We start from the raw sequence: 19880 nt of genomic DNA, 5'->3' as shown, positions 1-19880 counted from the left end.
ATCGGGATTGTGTATACCCCTGGCTATATACACACACACACATATATATATATATATATATATATATATATATATAAATCGTTCATGTGACTCTAGTCTAGACTCTAGGAATTGTCTCTCCCTTTCTTAGATCATTCATGTATTGCCTATATATACAGTGTAGCCTTTTGATGGTGAGGCCTTGTATGATTTGTGGGGGTTCTCCTTTTGCATAAATAAACCTCAGATTGATACTTTTCTCCATCAAATTATTAAGCACAGCGATCAAATGAGCAGAACTTACCTACAGATGCTGGTTTGGACATTTTGGTTATCAATGAATACTAGATATGGCCTTTGTTGCTTCTGGCGCAATAGTTTGGTGTGGTAGGTTCCTTCAGACATTTAGTCTACTACTTGGACCTAAGCCAGTCTGATGCAGTCTGACAGCTGGACCAAGGTCAGCTCACCATGAGCTTCCTTCATGAGCTGGTAAGGGTGATGTATACAGAACTTAAGCCAACACATTATGGTACATTTTCATAGGCTACACAAGTTCGATTAATTAACCAAAGTCATCAAAATAAAATGGCTTTTATATGTGTTTCCATTAATAAGTAATTTGTAAATTCTCAATACAGAGGATTTCCAAGCTGCAATATTTCCGTTCCATCATAGAATCAATTTGCTTAAGCAAACGTTGAGATAAAAATGTCATCATATTGTATACTTGAAAAATCTGTTATAATCTGGTATAATTTATTAAAAAAAATAGAAAGAAAAACTTTTTTGGCATTTAGGATTTCTTTAGTTTTTTTTAATGCTCAAGGAAGTGGATAGAAAATGACTAAAGACAACAGAAGATAACCCTTATCATGTAATTTACAGGGAAATATCAAGGTTGTAGCTGTTGTTGCACTGTTCCACTAAAAAGTGGTACAAATTAATAATCTAACGAACAAAAACAGTAAACCTGTGTTTAGATGAATTCCGTTGTGTCAATTTTTCATTACAAAAAGGAAAACATTGCAGTCTACTAACTGTACTTGTACTTAACTAATGTGAAACACAGATCAACAGAGAGGGGATAAATGTAACTGCATGAAAATTTAACTCCTCACTTCTTTCAAATAGGGATGGGTACCAAATTCGGTACTTTTATAGGTACTGACCGAATTCCGTCGGTACTACCGAGTACCGATTCATGTAAAATCAAACGGTACCATGTTTCGGTACCTAAACGGCGTTAACTTTAAACTGATCATTGATTTCAACCTGTTTTCATTTAACGTCTTTGATTAACAAGCGTGCTGACGATCGCACTATTATTTTTTTTAAATTTACCTCCTCGTCTGGTCCTGTTTGCTCACCGCGGCCACTAGCCACTAGCTGCTGCCCTCTTCCAACCCGACGCAGAGACGAACAGCCGGCTCGAGGCCAGCTAGCCGCCAGCTGCTATCTCTCCAATGTCTCTACCTGGGCTTGGCCTTCATCTGCCTCCAGATTGGACCTTTCCGTACTCCGTTTGCTCTCTCCATTCTTCTGTAGACCAGTCATTAACAGCTAGCAGCTAGCTGCTGCATCTCTGGTCCTCCGCTAATACTCCGCTCTTCAACTCAGGAATATTACCTGCCACTTTACTCCAAACTGCCTCGCTGAAATTAAATCCCTCGGACTCCTGCGTCATCCTCGATATGTGCACAGAGCAGCCCGACTCAACTTTGTTTATTCCAACCATGCTATGCCCACAATACTGTCTGACCGGTGCTCCGCCTCACAGCTACGACGTCATCACAACAAATCACACGTGCACTTGCAACCTTTTTTTTTTTCTCCTCCGTGCACTTGCCACCTGAGAGCGCTCCTCTGCATTCTTTGATAACACTGCAACCTTCATGTTACAAAATGCACGTTCACTCAACAATAAAGCACTGCTCATCCTGGATTTTATATTGTTTTGATATATTTTTTAAAGTTTATATTTTGAGAAATTAATATGTTGAATTGAAAAAATTAGATTTTATTATTAAACAAACCAACATTTATTACCACATAAACAAACGCGAAAGTACCGAAAATTAGTACCTTTGAGTACTGGTACCGTATCGGTTCAAGTGTGAAAGGTACCCATCCCTACTTTCAAAACAAAAAATATGTATCAATCATAAAAATCTTATCTGACTTGGTTTGAAAACCTAAAAAGCTTATAAATTGTGCTAAATATTATCTTGAAAATGTGTTTTTTTCAACTCATAATAGACCCCCCTGAAGGTTTCAGGTAGTGAAGGGACAACAAAGCTTCATGAACCATTTGCTTTATTTACGGAGCCCACTAGATGGCGCTCTTTGTTCAACAAAGGGCTGAAAACACACTCAATTATCATTGCTAAATCCTTTTTTTTAAGCCGAGACCGCCATCTAATGGAGTCAAAAAATTAAGCAAATGGTTCATGATGCTTCATTGTCCCTTTACTAGTTTCAGGTAACCTTCTTTGTATTTTTTATAGCACAACAAAACATTTAGCAACCCCCCTAACACCATCAATACTCATCATACTAAATACTTGCAATGACTCCAGCAGTGGTGGACATATAACAACTTGTTTCTTCCAGTTGAAGGGGATCATGCTGCTCTTTCAGCTAGTCCCCTCAGCAGCACTCATAGAACTCTTATTCACACAGATACTTACTAAATGTCATCCAATACAATACAAAGCCAGTTGCTAAGACAATTTCAAAAGAAAATGGTGTCCAACGCAGTCTACTGCTTAGTCGGTAGCTTTGTTTTAGTTGAGCTTTGCCAGCACTGAAGAAACATCTGGCTAAAACCTTCATAATTATGCCCTATGGGGGGAAAAAAGTACAAACCACATCATCAAGAACATGTCATTTGTTTCTCCAAAGTCAAATACAAACCCCAGGACCGTTTCCAGAATGACATCTCTTACCAGTGGCAGCAATTCAACACATCCTCATACCTGAACATTACTCATTGTTAACATTGTAGAACAATCATTGTTATGTTTGTGCTGCGTTGCTGTCTCCATGGGACCATGGAAAGAAAGGATTCTTGATTCATAACACTAGCTCTGTGTTTCTTCAAAGAATTGGCAAAAATCATTGAATGAGAAGGTGTGTCCAAATGTTTGACTGGTACTGCATACTAATGGATAAATAGATATCATAGATATTTACGCCTGTCTGTCAGGTTTGGATGCATCTCGAAAGTAGGAGGCCCCCACATCCACCCTGGAGACATGTCTTGTCTGGCCTTGGGGTCCCCCAGGAAAAGCTGGAAAATGCTTTTACTGTTAGCACTTTTATCCTTTTATATTAGCAGTCACCAGATTTTATACTCATTATGTTGTACATTAATGTACTTCAAAGATGGTAAGTTCATTTTTTAATTCTGTTGTTAATCATCTTGATTAATATGGATCAATGTGGTGAGATGTCAGCTAATGATGTGCTAATGAAGCCTCATGAAACCTTTGGCGCTCTATATTCAACAAAGGACTGAAAGCACAATTCATTACTATTGCTTGAGCCTTTCTCTTTAAACCAAGAGCACCATCTAGTGGTCTCAGAAAATAAGGAAAATGCTTCATGAGGCTTCATTGGCACATCACTAATGTCAGCCACAACACAGCGCCCCAAGCAGATACAGTTGAAACCAGAAGTTTACATACACTATATAAAAAGACACATATGCTTTTTTTCTCAATGTCTGACATGAAATCAGACAATCACTTTTCCTGTTTTAGGTCCGTTAGGATTACCAAAATTATTTCTATTTGCTAAATGCCAGAATAATGAGAGATGGATTTTATTAGACAATTTTGTATTACTTTCTTCAAAGTCAGAAGTTTACATACAGTAACATTATTATGCCTTGAAACCATTTGGGAAAGCCCGGATGATGCTGTCATGTCTTTGGAAGCTTCTGATTGGTTTATTGACAACATTTGAGTTAATTCGAGACACACCTGTGGATGTATTTTAAGGCACACCTGAAACACACTGCTTCTTTGTGTGACATCATGGGAAAGTCAAAAGAAATCAACCAAGATATCAGGAAGAGAATTGTGGACTTGCACAAGTCTGGTTCATCCTTGGGTGCAATTTCCAGATGCCTGAAGGTTCCACATTCATCTGTTCAAATAATTATACCCAAGTATAAACACCATGGGAATGTCCAGCCATCATACCGCTCAGGAAGGAGACGGGTTCTGTGTCCCAGAGATGAATGTGCTTTGGTCCAAAATGTGCATATCAACCCAAGAACAAAAGCAAAAGACCTTGTGAAGATGCTGGCTGAAGCTGGTAAGAGTGTGTCATTATCCACAGTGAAACGAGTACTGTACCAACATGAGCTGAAAGGCCACTCTGCCAGGAAGAAGCCATTACTCCAAAAGAAACATAAAAAAGACAGATTACAGTTTTGTCAGACCAAAAATTAAGGTCTTTTGTCCCTGTGTGCATTTGCAAACTGTAATATGTCGTTGTTATGTTTCTTTTGGAGTAATGGCTTCTTCCTGGCAGAGTGGCCTTTCAGCCCATGTTGGTACAGTACTCGTTTCACTCTGGATAATGACACACTCTTACCAGCTTCAGCCAGCATCTTCACAAGGTCTTTTGCTTTTGTTCTTGGGTTGATATGCACATTTTGGACCAAAGCATGTTCATCTCTGGGACACAGAGCCCGTCTCCTTCCTGAGCGCTATGATGGCTGGACATTCCCATGGTGTTTATACTTGAGTATAATTATTTGAACAGATGAATGTGGAACCTTCAGGCATCTGGAAATTGCACCCAAGGATGAACCAGACTTGTGCAAGTCCACAATTCTCTTCCTGATATTTTGGTTAATTTCTTTTGACTTTCCCATGATGTCACATAAAGAAGCAGTGTGTTTCAGGTGTGCCATAAAATACATCCACAGGTGTGTCTCGAATTAACTCAAATGTTGTCAATAAACCAATCAGAAGCTTCCAAAGACATGACAGCATCATCTGGGCTTTCCCAAATTGTTTCAAGGCATAATAATGTCAGTGTATGTAAACTTCTGACTTTGAAGAAAGTAATACAAAATTGTCTAAAAAAATCCTTCTCTCATTATTCTGGCATTTAGTAAATAGAAATAATTTTGGTAATCCTAACGGACCTAAAACAGGAAAAGTGATTGTCTGATTTCATGTCAGACAGTGAGAAAAAAAGCATATGTGTCTTTTTATATAGTGTATGTAAACTTCTGGGTTCAACTGTAGGTGTTCAGTGCCTTGCTTAAGGGCACCTAGGATTTTCACAGGATGTGAACTGGCACCTCTTCAGCTACCAGTCCACATTCCTGTATCTGGTTCATTTGGATCACCCACCCTCCAGTTCCCAAGCTCAACCCCTCTGTATAAATGTCACTGGCGGTCGCAGTAGCTCAGTCCAGAGAAGCAAGATGCTTTGGCAAAAACTAGATGTGTAAAGATAAGGGAATGGGGGAAATAGCACCTGGGATGTTTCCATTACAAAACTAGTGTACAAACATGCACCAGCTAGATGGCAGTGGATCGTCTGTGGAGGCCATGATAGAGCTGGAACACAATGTAACCCAATCCGAACATCAAGCTTTTACCTCTTCAGCTGATTAAAGTTATTCAACACAACATTGGCTTGTGAGCTGCCAAACACTCACTCACTCTACTGCTAGTGTCCATGTTTCTCCCTCCTCAGTTTGCCCGATATCAGACTGAATTGTCAACTTGTTACACAGTCGTTACAACTCAGTGGAGTTGCCAGTGTCACAGATCTTGACTCAAGCAACTCCTTAGCATCACTAATGTACCAAGGTTGGTAATTATGCATTGTCCCATTTTCAACCATAAACAAATGCAGTATGAGATATGCAATCTTTCAGTCATCCATCCACTTTCCAACCTCTAGACTACCAGCTCAAAAATAGTTAATAAGTGATGGTGTTTTGTACTTACCTCCAGTAGACAAGCACAGCCAGCAGGAGAAGGAGACAGAGGAAAGTCAGAGCTGAAACCACCACCAAAGGTACCAACCACTCCACACGGTCCAGCCCCGCCCCTGACCCAGGCCTTGTCTGGTGGGTCCGGTTGGTCATGGCACTGGGATAGTCTGGAAGAAAAAGATGGAGAAACTTAAGAGAAATGTCCACAGGCAGAATGAGGATATGATTGAGAAGAAGGTGGAAGAGATGGATTAGAGGAAACTTATTAGAGAAAGGTAAAATTGAGGAGGAATCCCAATTCCCGATACATGATCAATAGTTTAGGCTTTCATATATTTGCCTTCATAAAACAAGACAAATATATAAAAGCCTTACCACTTATCTCTTGTTGTAGAATCAATTATATTGAAAATAAAATAAATCAAAGTTGGAGAGGTTGATCCAATTTCTTTTATTTGTTTTGACACTGCCTGATGAAGTGTTAGAAGCAACTGAGAAAGTTGACCTCCACATCGGTTAATTAACTGATATTTTGCATTTTAAATATTTGGAAAAGTCCCCAGATGTTTCCTTTGGGAATTTTAGCACAAACCAAGAATTAATCTCCAACAATGTGTGATGTGGTTCGTGTGGTCTCACAAATCTTGAGCAGTATGCTGTGGAGACTGGCTCACAAGGTTTCTGGAAAATGTAACCCTCAACCTGCAAAATTCAGACTACAAACTGATGCTGTTTCACTCAGTTTTTCAGCCTGATTTTGAGTTGTTTTTTGTTGCCCTAAACTAATCATGTTATTTTCAGTCGACACAAAAGCTTTGGTGGTGGTTCCTAGGGGTGTAGTAGTGAGAGGGAAAATGTAACCCAAGGTTGCAACACAGGGGTTGCCCTTATGCTGGAGATAAACTATTAATGTCTGCTGAATAAGTAGTGCACAAGGTTTAGTCCACTGCTACAGTTGGGCAGATTCAAAACACAGTAATACTGAAGACTTCAGGTTATGTTTTTTATGTTTAAAGCAATCATGTCTTGAAAGAAAAAAGAGAAGGTGCATACTTGTTGATTCAGTTATTGTACAGGTATAGCTCTCTCTCTCTCTCCCTGGTGTCTCTCGACCAATCAGTGCTGAGCATCAGCCATCAAGCCCACTCACTCATCACATGCACATCACCTGTGCAGCTGCAGAGGACAGACTGCAACAACTCCGAACTGACTTTTTCTATTTCACCATTCTTGGTCTCTGTGAAGTTGTGTGTAATTTAAAACGTGACCAACAATTATTCCGTAGCTGTTGAATGTCTTAATAACTTGTTATCCATTAAACCCAGTGAATGTGAGTTAATTGGTCTTCGTGAGTTGTATGCTACTGTGGGGGGAAAGTTCTGGGCTGTGTTAAATTGTGTGAGAGAGATTTGTTACCTCATCATGTTTATAATATTGCTGTTGCTGTGCTTTTTGGTCCATTCCTGGTGGATATGAGGATAGTGTATAGTAAGCAGCCATATGTTCTTATTTTAGTCATTATAGTTTGTTGTACGTACACACCTAAGGGCTGTAGAGACAAGGCGGCACCAGTTGAGCCTTGATAGGTTGAAGGAGCAGGCTGCTGTTTTTGCTCTGCAGATGTTAATGGTAATTGATGTAGATAATTCATAGTTTATGTTTTATGTTAAAGTACATTGTATTACTATGTTTTTTTCTACAGTTTGCCAATACTATAACAGCATTTACTATTGGTAAATTAATGCACCTCCCTTCTATATTGTTTATGTATGCTGGTGGCTGCAACATACAGCCCTTGTGGTAATGCTAGTGATAACATCATAGACTGTATACAAATAGTGGACGTAGTGACCGTGACATCACCCGTTGGTTTGTGGCCAGTTGGAAGCATCGAGTTCAGCGTTACACTCGTCACCATCTTCCGTCGCCAACTTGTTTCTGATACGGGGAGCAGACCATATTTGGACTGTGGAGGAGTGAGAGGGATCTGATCACTGACTACAGCCTCTCTACACCTCAACCTGACTGAGAGAAGCTGCTGCTAATTCATGTTAACATTAGCTGGAGCATTAACTTGGATGCTAATTTTGGCTAACAAAAAGCAAAAACAAAATGTATGTTACTGACCTCAGAAAATGAACAGCGACTCCTTGGAGTGTCTGTTAGTTCAACCAAACACTGAACAAGACATTTTGAATGAACAAAACGTTCAAATAAACTGTCATTAAGTGAAAATACAGTGAAAGGCTCAAAGTTATGAGTTATGAGTTATGTTTCCGTCCAAACCGGACGGAAACACGGACAACAACAAACAAGCTCACGGCTGGATACCATAGACATAATGAATATAATAGTCTTTATTATGTCTATGGTGGATATGCATTGCTTTTCCTCTCTCCTGATGACGGCTCGCCTTGTTAGCGACCTGTCAATCAAAGGTAGCCACGCCCCAAATCATACAATTCTTTATCTTCTATTTTCTTCTAAATGGGGCCATTATTTACATTATTAACATCAGATTGTTTTGAAGAATTTTTTTTACGAGCGATTGAGACCATAGTGTTGTCCTTAAAAAACATTTCTGAGGTAATAAATCAAGTGAGAAGTTTTTTCGTTTTGTATTGAGGTAGATAGGACTGAAATGCTTCCGTCGTCAGCGCCCCCCTGCTGGGATTTTCTGGAGAATGCAGCTTAAGGCACTTCCTGATTTGCCTCACTGCTCAGATCCAGAGGTTGCCGCATGGATAACATTCATAGGTAATGGCCTGTATGTATCATATAAGTCATCTAAATATACATAGAGATATTTTGGCATATTTAATTGTGAAATTGTACAGACGTCTAGTAATGTACATTTTTTGTTATTTTTATATTTCAGAACCACTTACAACAGCACAGACAACTGTAAACTCCTCTGCTATCTAAATAAAACACCTGGATTGCAAAATCAGACATCTCTAGTTAAGTTGTTACCAGACACCCTGCAGCGGGCCAGTTTCCTGTTAACCAGTTTTGTTCTTGGTAGTTTTTACATCAGGTGTGGCAAAGGATATATTAATAGGGGAAGGGGGGCTGAAATGCTACATTTGCACGTCCTCAATATAGCACTTCCTCCGACATGGCTGCTTAGCCACTGATTGGAAATTTCAATGGAAATGGCAGTACGCACAGGGCTGACCTATTTGAATCACTAATTAAACCATGGAATCAACCTTTTCACATGTTCACTCTAGAAACCTGACAAAATTAAATCTTCTCAAAATTCCAGTGTGCATAGATTTCCTTGCTGTTGCTGTCTACTATTAAACAATTCACAAAGGAAATAATTACTATAAGGAAAAATAGGAATTAAAAATAAATGGTGGATAGAGGTGAGACAGGCCTTAAATTAGTGTGAAATCTCCAAATTTGCATAGTGTGGAATTGGGACACATCTAATTTGCTAAGCTAGGCTAAACACGTCCTGGACCAACTGTATCTCTGTATGGGGCACAGAGACAAAATGGATCAATATCTCATGCTGAGTAAGACAGCAAAAAGGCATTTTCTCCAAAACATGAGGTTGTTCATTTATCTTAATCGAACTGAAAAACTGAAAGTGCTGCAGCAAACACAAACAGTCAAATAAATGCAAATGAAAAGAGGAATACTGATGTCCTCCATGCCTGAGCCCTACAAACTCTGCACAGTCTTAGAGGAAGTGCATCGTTACAACACATGGCTCTAGAGAATTTGAGTAATTTGTAAATCTCAAATACTTTTAGGTCCCTGAATCTACACCACAACCATCACCACCACCTACCCACTTCTGCGGCTGCAGCCATGATGATGCTGGAGCTGATGCCGGCCCCCATGGCCTTCAATCTGTAGCTTTGCCTGGAGCCGTACACTACATCAGGCTGGGCCCCTGCACTGCACCACAGCTGGCTTGCATCGGCATCAACTCTGTATCTCCTTCCTTACATCCACACACACGCACAGACATGCACAGAGCACACAGAGAAACCCAGAGATGCTGCCTGCCTCTGTTCCCTTCTCTGTTCCTTCTGCTTTTCTCTTACGATTACGGCGGTCCGCCAAAAATAAATAAATAAATAAATAAACCCTTGCCAGCAGCACGCAAACACATAACACACACACACACACACACACACACAAACACAGTCACTAATGTGCAGGAAGATACATACCGTACAGGCACAAACACATAGCATACACACACACACACACACACACACACACACATGTAACTATAAATGAATCCTCCCCTGCAGCTGAGTCTAGCCTGCAAGCCTCATCTCCTCTCGCCATGTCTGAAAGTAGGCCAGCACTCAGATCAGAGAGAGCAGAGAGGGAGAGGCAGAGAGAGGATGAGAGGCTGCTGGAAGAGTGAGAGAAGGGGAGGGGGCAGTGGGCAGAGGAAGAGAGGAGAAGGACTAAAAGAAGTGATGGAGAGAGTAAAAAAACAAAATTAAAAGTATTGAGAAAGTATGGCGAAGTTTGATAAGCAGAGAAGTCTGGATGCAGGAACAGAAGAGAAAGGAAGAAAGATACAGCAAGGTTTCATAAAAGTAAAATTTGTGGATAAACAGTAGTTAAACCGTAGTTTAACATCGCTGCTCAGCGTCCCTACTGGCCTTGTAGTAAACTTCAACCTTGACTTTCCAATATCACATGGCTTCTTCAGTGTTTCTAAGGTAGACTGAGCTTATAAACAGGCGCATAGTTGTGGGAAAAGTAAGTAAGTAAAATTATATTATCAACAAAATGTATTTTAAGGAGACCGTCATTCCCCATAGATGTTCGTACAAGCAGTTTGTTACATCCCTTGTTATCATCTATAGTTAGCTGGCGACTTCTAACTGCTGTAGGAACTACAATAGGAGAAATGGTGGATGGGCTACTCAAACACAAAACTTTGATACGTAAACAATGTAACTACTGTATGTATCATTCTATGTCACATGTGTAACTATGACACATAATTTAGTACGGAAGTTGAGAAAGTATCCTACACCGATTTTAACACAAACTGCAATCTTTTCCTAAAGCTAACCAGCTTTGTTTTGTTGCCTTAATATGATCAAGCATTTTCTTTGCCTGCTTCACAACGGTAACCACATGGTTTAAACTATGACTATGCGTTAAGGCATGCACATTTGTTGATCTCCTGTCAACAGGACATGTCTGGGGCAGAAACAAATGACCATGTGGTGTCTGGAGTCACAAGAACTATTTCCTACTGAACACCTCAAAGACTAAGGGAATGATCAGAGATTTCCACAGGATCGAGCCCCCCCTTCAGCCAGTGAATACCTGTGGGGTGGACATAGAGGTGGTGCCAAGTTATAAGTATCTAGGTGTATACCTGGATAATAAGTTGGACTGGTCCCTAGACACAGACGCTCTCTACAAAAAGGGGCAGAGTCGCCTCTTTTTTTTCTTGAAGCTCAGATCTCTGGACATGTGTAGTAAGATTCTGCAGATGTTTTATCAGTCTGTGGTGGTAGTGTGTTGTTTTATGCTGCAGTCTGCTGGGGAGGCAGCATCACACACAGAGATGAAGCCGGTTGGACAGACTGGTCTAAAGAGCTGGTTGTGTGGTTGGAGCCAGGTTGGACACACTGGAGGAGGTGGTGGAGAGATGACCTGTCAACATGTTCCAGGCCATCCTGAAATACCCAGATCATCTGCTACACAAAACCTTTATGGACCAAAGAAACAGCAGTGGACGGCTCCTCTCTCTCCGTTGCAGGACGGAGAGATACAAAAGATCCTTCTCTCCTACAGCCATCAGGCTGTCTCATTCTAACAGAGATTCTACCAGACTAACTGAATTTCCCCTCTGGGATGAATAAAGTAATTTTGATTTGATTTGATTTGATTGATATGGGTTGCAGATTTTGTTGATTCAAATTCTACTGAGCTAAATACCAACCACACACAATGGCCCCATTGACAATTTTATGTTTTATTAAGTATATTCTATATTATTTAAATATTAGTAATTAATTGAATTAAAATATGATTACTGATCCATGTAAAGCTGTTTCTAGTCAAAGTGGAACTAATTTGACTTTCATGTAGGGTTAGTCTGGTCTAGCGTTGCATTTATAGACTGCCTGCGGGCATGATATTTTAATAACTGGTGCAATAGGTGCCACCAAACAAAAAGAAACTTAGAACCTCTAGATTGTAAGTGTATCCAATCAAAGCTGTCTAAATAGATTCACATGATATGGCTGATACAGCCTTAAATCAATAACAGTATGTTGAGAAACACAGGATTTCTTTATGGGCCATATTTAGTTATTACTCAGACTCTTTCAAAGAATAGACGTGTCACATGGAGACAGAAATGCTTTTTAGGAGATAAGTTAACGTTTCTCTGCCTTGAAAACTTTAATTTGTAGTTGTTTGTAGCTTATAGGCTAAATATTGGTTCTTTCTCTTACTAAAAGCTTGCACTGATGATAGGAACATCTCCCACAGCAGAGGTTCTTAGCAGAATGTATACAGTTACCACTTTTACAAAGTTGTACAACAACTTTTAAGCTTTCAACTTTCAAACAAAACTATTGCTAAATGTGCTTTGATAAAGAGATTGAGAAAGCCATTTTCGGGGAATATCAGAAGATTGCTTTTGTTCATAATACTGTCTGGTATTGCGCTTCGACTGTGTTCCAAAGCACTTGAAATTGAATTGGTATCCCATGGTGTTTGCTTGGCTCATGCACGGCCCTGCCCAAAGTCTTGGCTCAGGGGAGGAGGGGAAGCATTAGGTCTGCTTCAACTTCCTGCTGGAACTCTGTTAACATTTTACCTTGCTCTGCATCACTGCAATCCATCCACTCTATATCACTGCTTACTACAGTACATTAAAGCCTTTGGACACATAGAGCTTTATGCAAGAGCCCAGTTATACCTCTCACCCTGCATACAACACATGCAACTCTTTTTTCCAACTCTATTCTCTATTCTGCTCCTTTTTCCTTTTTTCCCACAACTCTAATAAAAAAAACAATTTAAAACAACAATAAACCTTATTGGATTAAGTTGTCTATCTTGCCCAAGGATACTTCGACACGAAGCTGCCATGGTCAGGGATCAAACCACTGACCGTCCAATCAGTGGATGACCACTCTACCAACTGACAGCCATCTATGATGGTAATTTTACTTCATAATAGCCACACTGAACACTGGGACAGAGTAGAAGTAACAAATTACATCTGCTGTTGTTACTGTAACAAAGTTGTTGTTGCTATTTTTTTGTACTTTGTATTTCTAAAAAATAGGTTTAGGTTTTGTTTCAATGGTATTATACTTCTTATGGTATTAAACTGCTTCATTTCAAGCCAAATAAGTCGCAATAAACTCAATGAGAAAGGAGCCAAATCAGGAGTAGCATTGAAGGTTTTTGCATACCACTGATAACTTTAAATATCTACATTTTTGAACCAAACTTAGGTTAAATATTAACATTTGAACTGATGCAACCTGCTCTCATTGGGAAGTGTGACTAACTTCACTTAAACCATGCTGCAAACAGGTGATGACTGCAACACATTATTAACATGTGACAACAGATGATTTTAACACTGTAAATACTACAACTCTTTGATTAAGGTTGGGCACTAAAAGCACTGGTAAAAATAATGTTATTTATTCCAGACATAACTTCTACCACTACAGGATGCCAACACCGGTCTCCCACTTCATAATTCTGGGGTGTTTGTTGGACATATATGCTGCTCTAACCACCATTTTGCTACGTCATGTCAACAACAAAGCAAAAAAAACGTTGCAGATGAACATATCCAGGTACGTGCAATGGCTATATTTTTGTGGGCAAAAATATTGCAGACCAATGTCTCTGTGGTTTGCAGAAACTTACAATGTCAACATTTTTGGCTGGTGACTAGGCTGAGCTCGAGAGAAGAGACACTCAAAACATGAATCAGCTGTGTTCAAAATGTCGGTTACAGGAAAAATGAATACAATTAAGAATTACCTAATCAGTTAAGGTTGGCATTGATGTAACAGTTACAAAAGGTTGCCAATGCTAGTACTATTTCCATCCCTGGTTATAGCCAGTCCCCTAAATGTTTATCTTTTTGTAGACAAACTTCCCATAATCCATTAAATACTTCAGACAATCAAGTGTAGTAGTAACTTGAGAAATAAAATATTATTTAGAACCAGCTGGTGAGTTAGATCTTTTTTTCCACATCCCTCTTCATCTTAATCTAAAAAGAACTGCGTAACTGTTGAGAACAAATTTCCAAGAGATAACAGTGGAGAGAATGAAATTGTGATCAAAGCAAACACTCTCTTCTTCATCTTTCTGTTCCATCCCACTGAAACATGATAGCAGCAGTGGCACTTGGATATCATCTTACTCTTGGGGATATTTGGAACCTTTGCTGTGTTAGGTTGTTTTTTCTCTGTCAAATCAGTGGTGTTATTACTTTACTCATTTGCATAAAAATGACCCCACAATGAGATGTATATATTCCATAGGGGCATACGTGATTCCAATTCATCTAACTGTTTGAACGGTTTTGTCAGTGTAACCTCACATTAAGAGGTGCTTGAGGGGGCCCTGGGAGCCATAGATATCACATACTGTACACTTGGATGAATGATTTTATTTTTATGGATTTCTCCAAATCGGATCCTTGACATGAGAGTGCTTGAAAAAGGAACCACCTTGGAGAGACAAGTACTTCTGAGGGCTTGAGACTTGAGACTCAAATTAGTACAAGAAAAGGACAGTTAATGATGACTTCAGACTTCAAAACAATCAAACATTAAATCATTTTCAGAATTTTAACCCTCGATATGCCAGTTTATGTATTTGAATTATTCCTTAATTTCTTTCAAAAGAACACAAAAAATGAATGATTTTCCATATAATAAACAGAAGGGAGCTGGGGTTTTGGTTGTGATTAGGGTCTTGGATATGTCAAAGATAAGCAATTGCATTAGTATTTTTTATGTAGTGCCAGATACCCTGGTGACCCTCGTGGCTGAAATTATGGAAAGCTGCAAATACATAAACTGGCATATAAAGGGTTAAAATCCTGAAAATGATTTAATGTTTGGTAATTTTCAACAAGTCGGAACTTGTTTAAGAGATTTATGGAAAAAAACTGAAAAAAATATTGATGTATGGTGATTTTATAGCGGTTTTAGTGTGCATAGCCTTTTTTGGCCACGAGGGTCACGAGAGGGTCGTAAATTTGAGGAGGGCATAAGGGTTCAGCCTGCAGCTGTTGATATGAGCTCATATAAATAAACTCAATATGAAATATTTTGTGATAATATGATCAAAAGAATAATAACTGTCAGAAAATAATGGTAGCACTAATCTAAGACAATACACAGACATGTTGAGGGAGGGCAGTGTACTGATACACATATTGACAGTTATAGTGACATTAAAGATAATGTGGCTGCAGTTCATGAGCACTTATTGTGTGTGTGTGTGTGTGTGTGTGTGTGTGTGTGTGTGTGTAGTGTAGTGTAAATTCACTACCTCTGAGTGAGAAAAGTGGATTAAAGACCAAGTTGAAGTTCCTTTTAGTTTTCTATCAGAACACTGCTTAGGTACAGCAGAGGAGAACTCAACATGAAATATTTTGTGATAATCAAATTAGTACAAGAAAAGGACAGTTAATGGTGCTGAATTATTCAAATTCAACACATTCTACCTTTTTCTGAAGCTAATTGTTTACATAAGGCAAAGTTGTTGACTCACCAGTGTGGACGGTGAAGGGGCAGTGCTTCCTGTCCCTCCCTGAGCTGGGTCTGAGTGTCTCTGCTGGGCCCATGGGGGCTGCCTCTGTGGTGGTGGTGGAGTAAGGGTCAAGTGGATTGTGGGAATATACCTCCAGGTGGTCTTCTACTCCAGGTGGCATGTCAGTGGGATACGCTTTAGTCCGTCCTTTCTCCTTTGCGGTAGCGTCGGGCATCTTGCTGGGCGGTTCATCCACTGCTGTGCTGTTATCCTTCCTCAGTGCCTCATCCACACCTCTCGTTCTCTTCCTCTCCCTTTTCTCATATTCCTCTTCTTTTTCTTCTTCCTCTTCATCCTTATCCTCTCCTTCCCTCTCTCCATCTTCTCCCTGGCCTTTGCTGTTCTCTCCGTTTTCACCCCCAGCTTTGGCTGCGGCCGTCACCGCAGCAGAGGCGTCTCTGGCGGGCTGGGTGGGTTCGGTGGTCTGCCGCGTGGAGGTGGGATTACGGCTTGGTGCTCTGCTCGGCCAAACAGAGCTGGGGAAGGAGGAGATAACGCCGCCGCTGAAGCCAAGGCCAGCAAGTAAAGTACTGGTCACCACGGACGCCACCGTTGCCTGACTACCGCTGGAGGAAGGGCCAATTCCTGTCGCCATGGAGACGAAGGAGAAGGGGATGCCTGAAGATGTCCAAGTAGATGAGCCGGAGGAGATGGGAGCCATGTCAGCTGAGGAGGCTGGAGACACTGTTGGCTGAGAAAGAAACTCTTAACTGATTAGAGTCTGTTTTTCCGCCACAGTCAACTTTAGCATTATTGACTAAGGAGTTTAATCCCTTTTGGCTTCAGTTCTCTAAATTTGGATCTAGGTCAGGAAATGTATGTGAATTTTTAGATACTAGTATGATATGCTGAAGCTGTTTTATTTGATGTTTGTCCCATAGAAAAGTACAAAGTGTTATTTATTAAATAGTTTATTTCTTCAAAACAAAACACTACTATACTGTTACATTTAAGAATTTAAACCCCTTTATCCTGTTACATGTGAACTACTGTGTTCTAATCCTGATTTTGATTCCCTTTAATACATTCCTGTCCTCAAAGGGAAGAATGAGGCTAATATAGACACTGCTCTCTGCTGGAAATAACTTGAAAAGACAATAGTAGTGATTCACTTCTGCTTTCCTTACCATTCCAGTTTTCACGATTCTTGTCCCCTCAAAGATCCTGGTGGTGTTTGCTGAAACATAGGAAAGTCATTTATCCACACAGAGAGACAAACAGGCAACACTAGAGAGTGTCTATAAGACATCCAGGAGTGCATTGAAGAGCATTCATCACATGACAGAATGTAAATGCAAAGTTCTGAATACTAAATGGTGGAAGTCACTACACTGAATACACTGAGCATATTCCCCTCCTATGAGGCATTTTGGGCCATTTTTCTCTGCTTTTTTTGTTGATCATTTTGGCTGTGTTACAACTTGAGGCATGAATTTTTGCAGGAACTTTTATTTTTTGTAAAAAAAATTTTGTGTCTTTTATACTCCATTGGTGCATTTACTACCCTCTCGCCACCCTCATGGCCAAAAAAGGCCACGCAAGGGGGCGCAGCTGAGCAGCGACATGTGAAGACGTGTTTTAGTGGGCTCTGCTTAGATTGAACATTTATTTAATATTCCTCCTCTCCTTCTCATCTTTCCCGGTGCGAACGTGTCTCAAAAGAACCAAGTTCCTCGAATTTGTCGTGTTTTTGTAATTCAAAGTTGCTCCGGCCGCGGAAGCAGGGTCAGGGCCAGATCTTGATGCAATCCTGGCTGCCATAAAGCGATCGGAGCAGAGTGTGCTAACCAAGACCGTAATGGCTGCTGCAGGTAAACTGCACAAGAAAATAGATGACGTGGCGAGTGATTTAAGGGAAGATATCTGGAATGTGCGCGCAGAGTTTACGAAGGCAATTGAAGAAGTACAGAAAGAAAACGCCACATTCTCAACTCGCATTGATGATCTCGAGGAGGAAGCTAATGGTCAGGCTAACCGGGTTGTTGCACTTGAAGCTAAAGTTAGCACGCTATCTATACAAGTCGCCCGGTTGACAGAGAAGACAGAAGATTTGGAGTCCCGGCAGCGGCGAGATAACTGCAGACTAGTTGGAGTGGAAGAGGGACTTGGAAACATCCGACCGGAGAAAGCCGTGGCCGACCTGCTGAAGGAAGCGCTCGCCCTCGACTATACGCCGACGCTCGACCGGGCGCACAGGAGCCTTCAGCCGCGGCCCAAAGATGGGGATGCCCCGAGGCCAATAATCGTCAAGTTCCACTACTTCCAGGAGAAAGTGGATGTTCTTCGAAAGGCTATGGGGGCAGGTCCCATCACCCACAAAGGCAAGCGCTTCTACCCAGATTACTCGCTACGCCGGTGCGCGGGTGTGAAATACGGGCTCCTGTTTCCAGCCACACTGAAGATCACTACCCCAGCTGGCAAGCAGGTATCTTTTGAAGACCCGGTCAAGGCAAAGCACTACATCGAGACCAATCTGCGCCCACGGGAGACGGAGGGAGAGTGACAGATAATTCACTGGGCCATAACAGGTATCATACGTTGCATATTAACATTGCAGTAGACGGCACACGCTGATTTATATGTTGACTGGTAAACGTCACCACACTGCAGTTGGATGCATTTTACAAGGTTAAGTGACATTTTTCGTGTTATTTGTCATCTGAAGAATGTAAATGGGGGTTGAAAAAAAAAAAAAAGAAAAAAAAAGTTGAATAATTATGCACAGTTTCCTACAGTATGAAGGGTGACGTGGAGAATATCTTATTTAATAATGTTAATATTCTTCTTTGTTTTCCTTTTTCTCTGCCACGTTATTGAAGTGCATAATGTTTACGTTTTAATCTGTTATTTTAACTCTAATAGTACTCTTTATTTTTTTAATGTTTACTTAATGAATCCCCTATTATCACTATTATAACTAATTTTATTTGAATTAATTCTTTCCTTGTGAGGATATCTTCCAACTGTTAGTGTTAAGAACCTATCAGCCTGTGACCAAATAAGTGCCAGCACACATGCAGCAAAATATTGTTGAGAGGAAAGCCCTATATTATTTTGTTCTGCCTTTGCAGAGTTCATGTAAGAGTTTAAGTGGCTTAAGTGAGTTTTCAGGGCAGTCTCAGGTTTAAGGAAGACCAGCCTAGGGATCCAGGATGGTAAGGGGTTTATCTATGTTTATCTGTTTGTTTTTGTCAGCTTTCTTTTGGGTTCATTTGTGGTTGATGTTTTGACTCAAACATACACTGAAGTACTCAGATATAGCCAACATGTAGGACCGGTTCATTACAAATTATTGCACTATGGTTCTGGATAATGTAAACAATCAACAAGGAGCAATTTCGTTCGTTAGTTGGAACGTCAAAGGGCTGAATAATTTGGTCAAACGGAGCAAAATATTTAGTCATCTAAAATCATTAAAACCTGATGTAATATTGCTACAGGAGACACATTTGAATATCAATTCCCAAAAACGACTAAGTTGTAAGTGGATTGGACAAATATATCACTCACGTTTTAACTATAAAGCAAGGGGAACAGCAATTTTAATTAGGAAAGGGATTCCATTTGAACACTCTGAAGTAATATCAGATGCTAATGGTAGATATATTGTTGTAGTGGGCAAGCTGTTTAATACACCTATAATACTGGCTAACATTTATGGACCAAATTGGGACAATGCACAATTCTTTCTTAATTTTTTTTTCAACTCTCCCGGACCTTAATTCCTATAAGTTAATTCTAGGTGGGGACTTCAACTGCGTCCTTAATGCCCAGCTAGATAGATCAAGTGTAAGGTCAAACAACACTCTCTCGTCAGCCGCAGTGGCCATTAACTCCTTCCTTCGCTCTTATGGCTTATCAGACCCCTGGCGGATAAAAAACCCAACTGCGAAGCAATTCTCCTTCTCCCCTGTACATCACAGTTACTCCAGGATTGATTATTTTATTGTTGATAACCAACTACTACCTTTAGTTTCCAACTGCAAATATCAAAGTATAGTATTGTCAGATCACAGCCCAGTGCAGATGGATCTAATTTTTCCAGCCAACATAAAACCTCAACAAACTTGGCGGCTAGACCCCCAATTACTCTTGTGTAAGCATTTTAGAACATATCTTAACGATCAGATTG

General features: G+C 40.2%; 1 protein-coding gene across 2 annotated transcripts in view; it reads right to left on the bottom strand.

The window, feature by feature from the left end:
- Positions 1-19880, bottom strand: part of LOC131968891 (receptor-type tyrosine-protein phosphatase gamma-like) — a 519997-nt gene that overhangs the window by 43212 nt on the left and 456905 nt on the right. For both annotated transcript variants that reach the window (XM_059329944.1, XM_059329943.1), the window contains exons 11-13: positions 16876-16925; positions 15710-16439; positions 5961-6114 (exon numbers count right to left, since the gene is read on the bottom strand). In XM_059329944.1, the coding sequence (XP_059185927.1) occupies positions 5961-6114; positions 15710-16439; positions 16876-16925 (934 nt within the window). The remainder of the gene's footprint in view (positions 1-5960; positions 6115-15709; positions 16440-16875; positions 16926-19880) is intronic.

Source organism: Centropristis striata, chromosome 3 (genome assembly GCF_030273125.1).
Source record: "Centropristis striata isolate RG_2023a ecotype Rhode Island chromosome 3, C.striata_1.0, whole genome shotgun sequence".
In the NCBI taxonomy this organism is placed as follows: domain Eukaryota; kingdom Metazoa; phylum Chordata; class Actinopteri; order Perciformes; family Serranidae; genus Centropristis; species Centropristis striata.
The sequence above is the reverse complement of the archived record's forward strand: the minus strand, read 5'-3'. Positions and strand labels throughout refer to the sequence as shown.